Raw genomic sequence first — 14829 nt, 5'->3', positions numbered from 1 at the left:
GTGCTAATGGGATAAATTTACCAAAATTTTACACTTGGTCACCTCGTACAAATCATTGCTGAAGATTGTGAACACTTGGGGCCATAGAAGCAACCATGCATAATGCCACTGTTCACAGATTCTGAAGCTGAAATGATCTGTTCTTTCCTACTGTTAACCAAGTTTCAACCTAAATCTGTATGCTACCCAATCCTATGTACTTTAATTTTGTTTAATAACTTTTTGTGTGGCACCTTTTCAAATCACTTCTGAAAGTCCAAATATACAACAGGCATTTTCTTCTTCACCTATCTGCCACTTGCTGCTTCAGATCATAACAGATTTGTCAAACACAATTTACTTTTCATCGCTAAATGCTCAATTGGCTTAATCCTACAATTGATTTCTATGTGCCCTGTTACCACTTCCTTAATAATAGATTTCAGTCTTTGTCAGCCTGACAGAACAGTGTTGAAGATTTGTAGTTCCTGATTTAATTCTTTGTTGGTCCTTAAATATTGGGGTTATTTTTGCTGCCTTCCAATCAATTTTGGAATTGATAGAATTTAGAAAGTTGGCAGCTGGTGCACCCACTGTCTTCAAGGACATCGCTTCCAAGATCTTGGTCATTCTGATAAATTGTTGAAAAACTTGAGGCTGTTTTGGTTTCAGTAGAACAAGACTGAAGTACAAATTTATTAAAAAAAACATGCACATGCACCAAATTCAAGATTATTTTATTGTCATGTAGTAAAATAGAAAATGTGATATTACTCAAAATTTCCATTAGTCTACTGTAGGGGTGGCCAAACTATCTTAAGAGACAAATTCAATAAACATCAGATGTTTGGGAGCCACAAGAAATGGAAAAAAAATTACATACATGTTTTTACTCTTGCATGCACATTTTGTTGCAAAAATTTCATATAAATATTAAGAAATCAACGTACATGATATTTATTCATGTATGTCGTTTTTAAACTGCTAATTTGTATTAGTTGCAATAAACAAGAAGTACACATACCATGTTTGGGGCATCGGGAGCTTGTATGGACAGGTGGGTGGGGCCTAGGCAAGAGTCTGCAATCGAGGCATCAGGGGCTGGCAGGTGGTCTGGAAGAGAGTCTCTGGTCGGGGTGTTGGGAGCTCCAGTGGGCGGACAGCCGTGGCCAAAAATAGGGCGAGGGAGGTTGACGATTAAATTTGATATACATAACAAATATTTTCATCTCAAGCTATGCCCACTAATAATCCCATCATATGATTCCTGTCTTAGCTAACACATTTCCACGAGCCACATTTAACATATCAAAGAACTGCAAGTGGCTCATGAGTCGCAGTTTGGCCACTCTTGGTCTACTCTAAAGCAGACAAAGATTTACTATCAGCAGAAATTACCCAGAGCCCCTCAGTCAGAGAGAAGCAAAAGAGAGCCCCCCAAAAGTAATTTTCATCAGCCCACCAATAGATTTGCATTTGACAATTAAATTTATAAATTTCTACTATTGCATATTGAGGTTAATTTGTATTTTACATTCTTTAGCAAGAACCACTTTGGAAGCTGAGAATATTGTAATTAATTATTTGGATGAGTTTTGTTAATTTTTTTGTAGATGTATAAGTATGGGTCAAGTGCATTGATTGTGAAGTGCTCTTCTACACAAAGCAAGAGAGTCTTTCTTTGTTTTGATTTTTAAGTTTGTCTTGTTGCTTTCAAGATGCTTCAAATGACCTCCTTGACCATAAAATTGAGTTGTAAAGTAGCAATTTTCATATTTCATAATATTGTTCAATGAACTCTGCCATAACATGCTGAGGAATGCCATTTAATGACAAAGTTGTGTTTATCAGTAATGATCCCAATATTTCAGTTGGCTGGAAGATGCTTAATCATGACTTGTTGCCTACTTAAATAAGGTTTGGGCAAGTGTCTGGTGACCGAGCACATTAAGAAGCAACAAAAAATTTGATGTTCTCATGGAAATTTTCATTTTTTTGTTTACTTACTGCATTTGGGTTTAAGTGTTTTGCCCGTCTTGAAGTGTACCCCCCCACCCCTCCCCACAAACTTCATTTGGGCATCTGCCTGGTTCTTGCAATTCCTGGTGAAGGATTTTCAGCCTTAAATGTCAGCTATTTTTTTTCCCTTGGATGCTGCCTGACCTGCGATGTTCCTCCAGCAATTTGTAAACTGCTCCAGTTTCAATAGATCCCTTATTTACTTCTGATTTGTAGACAGTAGTGTTCCCATGCAACTGGTGTTCTTTTTGTGCACCATGGTGTTTACATCCAACTTTGTCATTGTTTTCCAATGTTTTGCTAAGTTGACTACGTATAATTTCTAGAATTTTTTTGACACAAAAAAATTTGCCAACAATTTGGAAGTATCTGCCACAATACATTTTAACACAAACATTTAACATACGGTGACTTTCAATGTTTAGATTGGAAATAAAACTGAGCACTGATTAAAATGGTATGAAGTTCACTTTCCTGAAGTTTATTTTATTTGCTTTAACTCTGGATTGTATTTATTGTGGTGATGACATCAAACAACTTTCAGTGTAAACTTGGAAGTGTAGTGTGGCTTCAGAATGGAGTTATTACATAAATACACTAAACTAAACTGTCCTTATTGCTTGTCCTTGTTAATTATAAATGTTCTGAAATTTGGGTTGAAAATTAAAAATGAAAACCTACAGAAAATGAATATACTTCACAATAACCCTTTCATTAGCCAGAGAAACAAATTTATCAGCTATTGAGGTGAGGTTGTCTGACAACACAGACAATGTCTTCAGCCAAATATGGCCTTCAAGGATTAATCCTTCAATTGATTTTTTAAAATTATTGTCCCACTCTTTGGGGTTATGATCTGTGCTTGAGGAACACTTGGTAGTTGTGGGGTCACGAATTCAACATTTTGTTGCAACAATCTTGCTAAGTGGCAGCTTGCATTTTGTGTTGGTGTAATGTGCAGTCTGAGCCGAACTGTTCGATTCCAAATCATGGGTCCTCTACCGGCATCACCTATAGCTCCTAGAACGCTTCCACCAGCGTTGTCTCCGCTCCATCCTCAACATTCATTGGAGCGACTTCATCCCTAACATCGAAGTACTCGAGATGGCAGAGGCCGACAGCATCGAATCCACGCTGCTGAAGATTCAATTGCGCTGGGTAGGTCACGTCTCCAGAATGGAGGACCATCGCCTTCCCAAGATCGTGTTATATGGCGAGCTCTCCACTGGCCACCGTGACAGAGGTGCACCAAAGAAGAGGTACAAGGACTGCCTAAAGAAATCTCTTGGTGCCTGCCACATTGACCACTGCCAGTGGGCTGATATCGCCTCAAATCATGCATCTTGGCGCCTCACAGTTCGGCGGACAGCAACCTTCTTTGAAGAAGACCGCAGAGCCCACCTCACTGACAAAAGACAAAGGAGGAAAAACCCAACACCCAACTCCAACCAACCAATTTTCCGCTGCAACCGTGTCTGCCTGTCCCGCATCGGACTTGTCAGCCACAAACGAGCCTGCAGCTGACGTGGACATTTACCCCCTCCATAATCTTCGTCCGCGAAGTCAAGCCAAAGAAAGAAAGTGCAGTCTGTATTTCAGTGATGGAGAAGGTGAATAGCTCTTTTACATGCATCCCAGTCAGTAGGCTGTTCAGTTTCACAATTAGGAATGTTCACACTTGGCCACCCTTAACTGGGACACCATACACTTTCATCCCCAGGGATGGAGCGTTCTTCCTTCGACCAGGGATGTCATGATGGTGGACCTGCCCAAAACCCTGATCAATATATTACAATCTTATATTTAAACAAAATTAATCATGCCTAATTATAACATACTTAAGCTTTATATACAGCACAGTATGAGCCCTTAAGCCCCTGTTGTTGTTGTTGTGCCCACCTATATAAACGACCATGGGAAAGTGCTAGCAATAAATAGCAATAGGAGACAATTTGTGAGAATACTGTGTACAGCTTGGAACCTTATTTTAAGATGTACTTGCATTGAAGGTAGTCCAGAGAAAATTAATTTGCTCCATTCCTGGGTGATGGTGTTGGTGCATGAAATAAGGTTGATCAAGAGGTGTCTGTACTTGAGCAAGATGATTTTGTTCAAATATAAAATTCTAAACAGGATTGAATAGTTGGATGCTTAGAAATATTTGCCCTGGTGTAATATCTAGAACTGGCAGGTATATTTTCAGAGAAAGATTTGATCTTTTGAGATGGGGAGGAATTTCTTTTCAGAAAGTTGTGAAATTTTGGAATTCTGCACCCCAGGAAGTTGTGCAGACAAGAGTCATTGAATATATTCAGGGTAGTAATTCATAGATATTTAAACTGCAAAGGAGTCGAGGGCAGTGGAAGAGAACGGGAATGTGATGTTGAGGCCAAGATTGCAATGTTGTTCAAGACAAATAGATAACAGGAGTGACTGGCCACTTCTGCTGCTTCTATTTCTTGTGTAGCATTGATCCATAATTTGCACAATTTTTCTTAATTTCAGATGATCATGGAAACAGCAATGGCAGTCATGTGAAAATATTCTTGCCCAAGAAATTACTCGAATGTCTACCGAAATGTTCTGCTTTACCAAAGGAAAGACATCGCTGGAACACAAATGAGGTAAAGTGTTTGTGATTCTACTGACTCCATGAGATTGTAAGTGGCCTTTTAATGTTTCATCTGGTGTCTGGTTAGCTGGAGGTTTCGTAATGGGTTCTGTATTTGCTGTCATGGGAATGGTTTGCAGGTGGAAGAAGAGCTCAAGGTAATAACGAGATCTTATTAAAACTTATTAATAATTCCTAGTGTAGACTTGTATGGGGATCTTTAACTGGCTTTACCTTTCGATCAACACAGTGCCTTCAACGGGAATCTTGAAAAATCAAGTTTTGAACATGTATGCAAACAATTAAAACTACAAACATGTGTAATTTGTTGCACAACATAATTATAACCTTTCATTGTTCATTTTGAAGTGTACAAGTGTGTTCTTGTATGATGAAAAAGTGGTTTGTTCATCCTGAATGTATCTCCTCTTGTTCTTCGTGACTTGAAGTTGTGTTGTGAAAATTGCTTTGATTTGGGACTATGATAATATGCCATAATATGTCTGTGTTTTCAAATTCTGATCTTCACGTTGGTTATTACAGTTACCTTGTAGTTTCAGAAGCCATGTTTCCTAAACACAATACCCAATTCCTTCTATTGAGGTGATGAGTTGGTATTTTCGTCCAGGCTGTTCTGGGATTGACTCTAAAGTACACGACTGACTTCTGCAGTGGCACAAAGCTGCTTGTGCAACATAAGGGATGATTTCTTGGGAAGAAGCCCTTGAATTTCTTTTGTCTGGTGTGCGAGTATTGAATTTAATGTAAACTTAACAGCTTTTGTTCGATTGATCACTATGTGGGATGACCTATTCTGAGAAAAGTAACAATGGTTTGTTAGGTTATTCAACTAGGTTGAGGCTGCTCGAACGATTTGTCTGCATGAAGATTTTGGCATTTTGAAAAATGAATTTTATGGGGTATCTGAATGAAATGTAAAAAACAGGAGTTTATATTATTGAATTAAACTTGCCTGTGCAAGTGGCATATTATCACATGAAAATAAATGGTCTTTGATAAATGTTAAGAAATAATTGAGAATTATCTGGTTTTATTGATGAGTCTATTTGTTAATGCATTTAGAAAATTCAGAATACATTGTTGATCCTCTTGATATTCTTAATGTGCCATGTTGAATCCATTCTGTTTTTTTTGGAAGGGTTGCAAATTAAGGTAGCTGTTCTGTTTGCTGTGACATATAAGAAAGACTACAATTTGTTTGATTATAAAAGTACCTTTTATCTTTTCCATCACTGATTTGCTGGTGGTATTTGAAAGTTGTTTGTAAAAAAATGTAACATGTGGGATGTATTGGGATGGTTGATTGTTCAGGCAGTCCTTGATTACCTAAGGATTCCACTCCTGCTTGAAAATGTATGAGGGAATTTGTGTAAGGTCATATTTCTGTAAATCAGGTCGTTCGTAACCTGGAGATCCCATGTTAATGACTTTATTGTGTATGCTCAATGGTTATGATTTCAAGTTGCAGCTGACTAGTGAAGAATTATACCAAGTAAATGGTGACAAACACTTAATTTAGATTATTTACGTTGTAGATATAATTAGGTGAAATTACTGATTTCTTGTTTTCTCTTCCTCAAATTTAGTTTATTTTTAACTTAAGTATACAGCACAGTGGCAGGCCCTTCCAGTCCTTTCGTCTGCACTGCCAAAATATACACATGTGACCAACTAATGGGTTTTAATCAGTTTGTGTCACATTCTTTATTTTGTCCATTAGTATTTGTTAATAACACATTTGTATGAAAACTCAAGCTGTGAAATAAAAGACAAGATAATCAATGTCAACAACAATGAATGAACATGTCAGGGTTACAAAAATAATTAGAACTAATGACAATTATCTTAATACCAGCAACGTTTCTAATAAGAAAGTGTGGCTGTGTGAAGAGTGAATTTAAAGAAAAGTTTAGGAAGGAATTGAAATAACGAGCTTAATTTAAGTGCTTTTGTTAGCTTAAAATGTTCCAAGGTGTTTCATCGGACAGTAGATCACACTGGCCCAAAGGACTAGATTTGAAGTGGACTTGGGTCTGGTCCTCTGAAAACATGGCTTGCAACAGTGGGTGAAGGAAATTGAGGACAGCATAAGGCCAGATTTAACAGCAGTTGGAAGGTGGTTGCGTTAGAGTTACTGGGTAAAGCTAAATAAGAGGTTGAAAATTTAAAGAAACTGTAAAATTTCAGGAATCGGGGGCCAAATAGTTTTCAAATTGGCATATTTTACCCATTTCTACTGCATGGTATTTGTGATTTTCAGCTTGGACAATGAAGAGACTTGAAAGCAAGAAGGAATAAGGAACTTGTATCTATCATTCATGAAAATGTTTGAATCCACTACTCATTTGGCTACAAGTAAACGACATAGATATGCACTGAGAATTTGCCCCTTTGCTTGTCTCCCAACACCTAGATTTTTGCTAGTTACTCTGAAGAATGATTTAGGGAATTGTATTTTAGGAATCTGGGAAAGGACTTCCATTCATGCTATATTGAAGAGATGAGGGAAGCTTTTTATTTATCCATGTTGAAAGGCCTTATTCTGAATTTTTTTTGATAGTCCAAAACACAAATTTCTGATGCCAGCATTTGAACAGTGTTCCTTTTCCACTGGACCCTGTCCTAGAAAATTCCCAGTTAATTCCTGGGACAGGGTCCAGTGGAAAAGGAACACTGTTCAAATGCTGGCATCAAATGTCATCATTTCATTGCTGGGTATTAACCATCACTACCCCTATTCATATCCCCAGCGTTTGCTGACACCAGCGTGCTGATAAAACCAGTGGAAAAGGGACAGCAGGAAGTTACCCATTTCCAGTTGAAGGTAAAACACTCCGATCCCCAGGGATGAGTTGTGTTCAGTAGAAAAGCAGTTAGTGTCCCAGTTAAGGGTGGTCTAGTGGAAACAACACAAAGGACTCCCTATCCCGGGACACTGCACAGCCAATTAACTGGGATGCCTGTGGAATAGGAGCTAGAGAATCAACCTCTTTGGCATTTGACCTATAAATTTCCCCTTTTACATAGAGGATTCAAGCCAAGTATTATCTGCATTTCGAACGCTTCGCTTAGCTATGTGAATGTGTCGAAGGCAGATTGGGGGGTAGGAACTTACCTGGATTTTGTCTGCTAAGGAAGGTAATGTCAGAGGCGAAGCAGGGCGAAGTGGATCCAGTCTAAAAGGGTGAGTTGTGCTGCTGTGCTACATATCTCACCTCTTTTGCTTTGGGAAGATGCTTGCTTTATAAAAGGACTCACTGACCCAGCTTTTCTTCTGTCTAAGCAAGCAAGCTGGCTTCTAGAGATGGCAGTAGTGCAGCTTTTCAATGTAATAATGGTAAATAATTCTGAATTTTCTTCTTTTGTTAATTCCTGACTTTTGATATCATAATTATTTCAGCCATTTGTACAGGTTTTCCTGCAAACAGCAGGTTATGAAAGTTCTCTAATTTTCCAAACCCAAACATGGAGGTGTGTGTCCATGTTTTGAGCAAATAAATTAATCAACTTAATCAGTCAATAAAAGAATAGAAAATATGATTTGAAAAGTTAATTTTACCAATTTACTCTTACCTTGAATGTGTAACCCATTTTTATTTAATTCGTCCTTAAAAATATTGGGGAAATTGAACTCTAAACAAGTTGATCAAAACCGTGGATGTGAAGCTTTTCTTGTTAATGAATAGTTTGATTTGTCTGTCCAGACATTACCTAGTCTGTGTTTTAAATCACCTCAATACAATGGTATTGTTGTTTCTGATTGACATGACTGCTTTATTCAGGTGCACATTAAATTCTGAAAAGCAATGCCTTGGCTGTAGGACCTGTTCATGAATTTGTATTTTACAAGAAAGATGAATAAAAGATACATATCAATTTGAATTCCCTTGATCACTGGTAGAGTATAATTGATTTTCTGCATGCATTACTGATTAGATCTGGTTGAAAGCTCTAAACAGCAATTTGTAAAACCATGTTTTGCTGAATCCTTGGTTATGGCTCATCATGCCTGTTCTCTCTGTTGAAATGAAGAAAACTGGAAAAGCAAATAAGAAATAATACAAAAATATCAGTGTCCAACACCAGATTGGCATAATGTGAAGGATTACTTTTCATGAAAATTATTACTTTAAACATTGGCTGGAAAGTGCCCTGTATAAATGAGTTCTTCATGAGGTAACTTCATGTGCCTATTTTTCCCTGTGCTTTATAGATTGAAACAGTTCTATAAATTTAGGAGGAACATGTGGGTATAAAAGGGAGAAGGGTGTTTTTATGAAAAATAAACAATTTTTGTGCTATTTTTATCTGTAAGACCTATTGGTTCTGGAAATGTTGACTTTTGCAATAGTACTGGTACGTGCTGTTTATTGGTAGAATTAAAATAAGGAAATGCTGTTGAGCCAACATAATGGAGAGAGAGAAAAATTGATTTGCTATTCAAATGTGTAAACTTTTGTTCTGGTAGGGTGCCTGGATATATTACCATGATCTTGTGGAGAGATGCAGAAAATCTAGATAGTTGCATGCATGCCAAATTCCTATAGTTATGTGCTCAAAGCGTGGTGATTCAAGAGGGAAGCGCGAATGATTCAAATGCTGTAAAGTCAGGCTTTTTCCCCCAAACTAGCATTTAAGAAATATAAGAATAAATAGAACAGTGTTCTCCAGTCTTAAAGGTCAAAATGCCAAGTGTATATTTTGTTAGCAAGCAAGGGGAAGTTGCTTATTAACTTAGAAGGTGTGAGGTGGAAAACAAAACAATTATTAAAAGTTGCATGATAGGCTAAGAAAGGCGAGAGAAAAAAATATTCAGTAGTACTGAACATAGTGGGGAAGTTGTGCTCAACCAGTAACTAATCTTGACTAAATAATGCTTTTTAAAAAAAAATCTGTGGCTTTCTTGTCAGCTGACTGTTAAAGGGTATGGGGTGAAATAGGAAGTGCAAGAATAATAAAACATGAGAAATTGGAACAAGAAGAGGTCATTTTGTCCTTTCAGCCTGCTCCTCCATTCATCTAAATTGTGGCCAATATACCAGAAAGCCATTTTCCTTTAGTAATTTCATTTCCTGTGTTTCTTTTGATATCCAGAAATCGATTCATTCTTAAATGATCAACGACTGAGCCTTCATGGCCATTTGGGACAGATAATTCCATAGATTCCCTGTGCCACGTGCTAGTGAGGTTAAAAATAGGAGGATAATACAGCTTAACACAAAGCTTAAGACATCAAGCAGGAGGGAGGGCTTCAGGTTTGTTGATCATTGGGTTCTCTTCCAGGGAAGGTGGGTCCTGTTCCAACAGGACAATTTGTATCCGAACTCGAGGGGGACTAATTTCCTTGTGGGAAGGTTTGCTAGTGATGTTCTTTGGTGGGGTTGAAACTAGATTGTTAGGGGGATGGGAACCAGAGTACCAGAGCAGATAGAGGAGTGAAGGAGTAAAAAAAAGTGATGTGAAAATTGCATATAAACATTAGAGGTCAACAGGTTATATGTAGTGGAAATGTTTTCAGGTGAATCTATTTCAATGTATTGTAGGAAAGGCAGATGAGCTTAAGAGCTTGGATTGGCACATGGAATTATGATGTTGTGACCATTAATGAAACTTGGTTGCAGGAGGGGCATGACTGGCACTTAAATATTTAGGACTTCTGTTGCTTTAGACGTGATAGAACAGGGGGATGAAAGGCATTGCTTGTCAGGAAAAAAAATTTCAGCTGTGGTCAGGCAGGACAGACCAGAGGGTTCATCTACTGAGACTACGTGGGTGTAGCTGAGGAATGGGAAAGTTATGTCCACACTCATGGGGTTGTATTATATGCCGCCCAATAGTCAATGAGGATTAGAGGAGCAAATCTGTAGAGTGAGAGCAGACAGCTGCAGGAAACATAAAGTTATGAATGGAGGAGATTTTAATTTTCCACTTATTTACTGGGATTCCCATACTGTAAAAGGAAGGATGGCTTGGAGTTTGTCAAATATGTTCGGGAAAGTTTTCTAAATCAATACAGAGAGGTACTGTGACAGATTATGTTGTATATTATGTATAGATCTGTTTTTGGAAGATAGATTGTGGGGTTTTAGTTAGGTCAAACAGATACAAACACTTCAAAACAGATCATTTTAAAATGCAAGAGTTATGCATAAGGTGGTGCCTACAAGTCTGCAAAGACAATTGACTCCTGCACTGGAGATTTTCACAACGAGGTACAAATGAAAGGGCCCATCTCAGGAAAATCTCTCATGAATTGATTTTGGGAGTCAGTAAGCCGATTTAGTGCAGTGTGCTATTTTAGGAGGATCATGTGGTTTTGCAAGCAGAGAGAGTCAATAAGGTTTTCTCTAAGTGTGACAGAGAGAGAGTGGCTTTTGGAACTTTGTTTGAAACCCCATTTGAAGATGAGTTGTTAGTTCTGAATTCAGCCTGTTCAAAGCTCTTGTGGTCCATGCAAGAGGAGATGGCAGTCTGTATAATATTTCACTTGAGATAAAGGAAAAAGGAACTCTGTGATGACCTGAAAGAAAGAGATGATCATCTGGAAAACCCTGATGGGGCAAGTTTCTTCGGCAAGACACTGAAGTAGCTAATCAGAAGGAATCAGTTTGTATGTGTCCAATGAGCAACACATCTCTCTGAAAACCAACAAGACCTTCTTGAGCAGTAACCATTTACCTTCAAGCACCAAAGCCTGGTGAAGATTCATAAATGTTACGTTCTGTGCATAGCATAAGAATTTCTTTTTAACTGGTGAACTTGGAGGAGTGAGATTGAATTGTGAATCAAATAACTTTTCTGAATTTACACACACAGTACATACACATGTGCTCAGAATTAGAAGGGGGTTGTTAATAGTAATAAGTTAAAGTTTGATCCTGTTTTGATGTTTAAAGAAAATTAAAAGTAACTTTTGTTTAAGTAACCATTTGTCTTGGTGAATTTCTATTGCTGCTTGGCTTTGGGGTCCTCTGGCCCGATAACATTACCAACTAGAAAGAGTGAAATACTGGATCTAATATTATGATCGAAGTATGTGTAGGGAAACATTTTGGGTCCAGTGATCACAGTGTCATTAGTTTCGAGTTAATTAAAGAGAAGGAGAAGTCTGGGCCTTGAGTTGAGATTCTAAATTGGAGAAAGGCAAATTTTGAGGAATTGAGAAAAGATCTAGATGTGTAGATTGAGATGAGTTGTTTTTGGGCAAGAATATTCAAGGCATTCAAAGGTGAAATTTTAGGAGTATAGATTTTGTATATTCCTGTCAGGATTAAAGGCTAAGTTAGCAGCCAGAGGGAACATTGGTTTTTGATGAATATTGGTGATTAAGTTTGGAAGAAGAGGATGGTGTATAGCAGATATAGGCAACATAGAGCAAATGAGATACTTGAGGAGGATTAAAAATGCAAGAAAAACCTCAAAAACCGGAAGGCTAAAAGAAGACATAAGGTTGCTCTGGCAGACAATGTGAAAGAAAATGATAAGGGTTTCTACAGGTATATGAAGAGAAAAAGGATAGTAAGGAACAAAATTTATCCCCTTGAAGACCACCAGAGTGGTCTGCTGTGTATGGAGCCAAAACAGATGAGGGAGATACTGAACTTTTTTTAAATCAGTAATCATTCAGGTAACTGGCACCATGTGGGAAATAAGAAAAAAATCTGGAAATGGGCACAAAATTATAGGGAGTAAGGAAAACAAGCAGAGAAGTCATGGAACCTATACAGATTAAAAAGGAGGAAGAGGTTCTTGTTGTCTTAAAGTAAATAAGGGTGGATAAATCTCCAGGGCCTGACAAGATATTCCCTCAGACCTTGAGGGAGCCTAGTGTAGAAATTGCAGGGTCTCTGGCAGGAATATTTAAAATGTCCCTGCCCATGGGTGTGGTGCCAGAGGATTGGAGGGTAGCTGATGTTATTCATTTTAAAAAAAAATAAATCTCAAAGTAACCCTGGAAATTATAAGCTGGTGAGCCTGACATCAGTATTAGGTAAATTATTGGAAGGTATTCTAAGAGATCAGATATACAAATATTTGGATACCCATGGACTGATTAGGGATAGTCAACATGGCTTTGTGTGTGTGGTAGGTTGTGCTTAACCAAGTTGATGAAGGAAAGCGTGTGGATGTTGTCTACATGGACTTTATGTGTGTGGATGTTGTCTACTTTGACAAGGTCCCACATGGGAAATTAATCAGATGTTCGGTATTTATGGTGAAGTGGTAAACTAGATTCGAAAATGGCTGGATGGGAGAAGCCAGAGAGTCGTGGTAGATGATTGCTTATCAACCAAGAGGCCTATTCCTCAGGGATTGATGCTGGGACCATTGTTGTTTGTTGTCTTTATAAATGATCTGGATGATAACGTGGTAGATTGGATCCACAGGTTTGTAGTTGATACAAAAATTGGATGTCTTGTGGATGAGGAAGAAGTTTTTTAAAGCTTGCAGAGGGATTGAGACCAGCTTGAAAAATGGGCTGAAAAATGCAGATGAAATTTAATGCAGACAAGTGTGAGGTGTTGCATTTTAGAAGGATAAACCAAGAAGGATGTACACAGTGAATGGTAGGGCACTGAGGAGTGCGGTAAAACAGAGGTTGGGAATAGAGATGCATAATTCCCTGAAAGTGGCATCACAGATGGATTAGGTAGGCTTCACTTGCCCATTTAACTGTAGATGATAGGCCATTGTGTGGTGTAGGCTGGTGAGGTCAGATCACAGGCTGAAGGTGAACTCGGCCCCTCTGTCCAATGTAATGTTGGATGGTATCCTTAACCGTGCCACCCAGGAGAAAATGAGGGCTCTGGCGCACAATGTTGCAGATATGCCCACCAGCGGGATGGGTTTCGGCCATCTGGTGAAGTGGCCAACCATCATGAACAGATAGTGGAAACTCTGAGATACTGGTAGGGGTCCCACTATGTCCACATGGATGTGGTTTAACCTTCGCTCTGTGGGTTAGAAGTGCTGCAGTGAGGTCTTGGTATGGTGCTGCACCTTGGTGGTTTGGCACTGCGTGCATGCCTTTGCCCACCTGCTGACCTGTTTTCATGGTCCATGCCACCAGTCAGACCATAGTCCTAATGGATGTGTGAGCCAGCCCGAGGATGGAATAAAAAACCTGCCGTATCCAAGCCGCCGTGTCGATAGGTCTGACCTGGCCGATGGCCTCATCAACCGGGACAGTGGTGTTACCTGCGTTGACTGGGATGTCCTGGAGCTGCAGTCCTGAAGGTGGTGTAGGCGCCTTCTGACGGGAGCTCTTGGATGAAGTTGGCCACCCAGTTGGCCATGTCTTGGTCCACTGTGCTCACCACATGGTAGTACCGGGTGGACTCTGCTGTGATCTGCCAGGTCAAACCACACGCATGGTTGATTTGTCCAGAAGGTCAGCAGCTTGGGAGTGACTGCATGGACTGCTACCTGTTCGCTCATCGTTGGGTTTAGATGCCATCTAAACCATCGAGGTCGCCAATTGTAGCCACACCCCACGCATAGTGTAGTCTGGTATGGCTCTGCTTTATTGGGGGATCAAGCCCAAATTTTATATGGTTCGCGTTCCCACTGTTATTCCTTTACTGATGCAACGGCCTGCATAACAAAAGAGGGTTTCCTGTGCACGGGTACATTCAAACACAACAATTCCTTCTTCCCTGTACGCTGTCCCTGTCTGTTGGCTGTGTGGCGGGGCCAGTGCCACTTTGGGGTCACTGGCCCTTACACTGCCCAAACCATTCATCTGCCATTTCGCTAGCTGGAGCTAGCGCAGCCTGCTGGCTTTTTGTTGCGCTCATCGCCCGGAGCACCGGCCTGATTGTCATGGTGGCAAGTTGTTACATTTAGTTAATTTTGTGCATATCCCTTTAAGAAATTGTTGTTTGTAGTGTTACCGTAATTACTATTGACATCATATGTTGTAATATCTGGACGTACGGAGAGCTTGGATCTCATTCTTCGAAGAATTATGGAGGAGAACGCAAGCTCAAGATACTTTTCTTTGAATTAATCTTAATCATATTATTTTGGCTTAATCTGTTTAACGTGGAATATTGTTTTAGTATACAGTATGCTCTGTTATGAAAATCTCAATGCAAAGTTATTCAAAATGTTTATCTTCTTTATCAATGAATTAAAGCTATTTACAGCTGCAACTATGAAGTTTGATTTATTGGATTAATAAGATAATAATTCAGAAT

At 39.0% G+C, this 14829-nt stretch overlaps 1 protein-coding gene across 5 annotated transcripts in view; it reads left to right on the top strand.

The window, feature by feature from the left end:
• Positions 1-14829, top strand: part of camta1a (calmodulin binding transcription activator 1a) — a 1025873-nt gene that overhangs the window by 46548 nt on the left and 964496 nt on the right. For all 5 annotated transcript variants that reach the window (XM_069918585.1, XM_069918583.1, XM_069918582.1 and 2 more), the window contains exon 2: positions 4504-4622. In XM_069918585.1, coding sequence (XP_069774686.1) covers positions 4504-4622 — 119 coding nt within the window. The remainder of the gene's footprint in view (positions 1-4503; positions 4623-14829) is intronic.

This window comes from Narcine bancroftii, chromosome 2 (genome assembly GCF_036971445.1).
Source record: "Narcine bancroftii isolate sNarBan1 chromosome 2, sNarBan1.hap1, whole genome shotgun sequence".
NCBI lineage: Eukaryota > Metazoa > Chordata > Chondrichthyes > Torpediniformes > Narcinidae > Narcine > Narcine bancroftii.
Note: the sequence above shows the minus strand (reverse complement) of the source record. Positions and strands in the feature narration are given on the sequence as shown.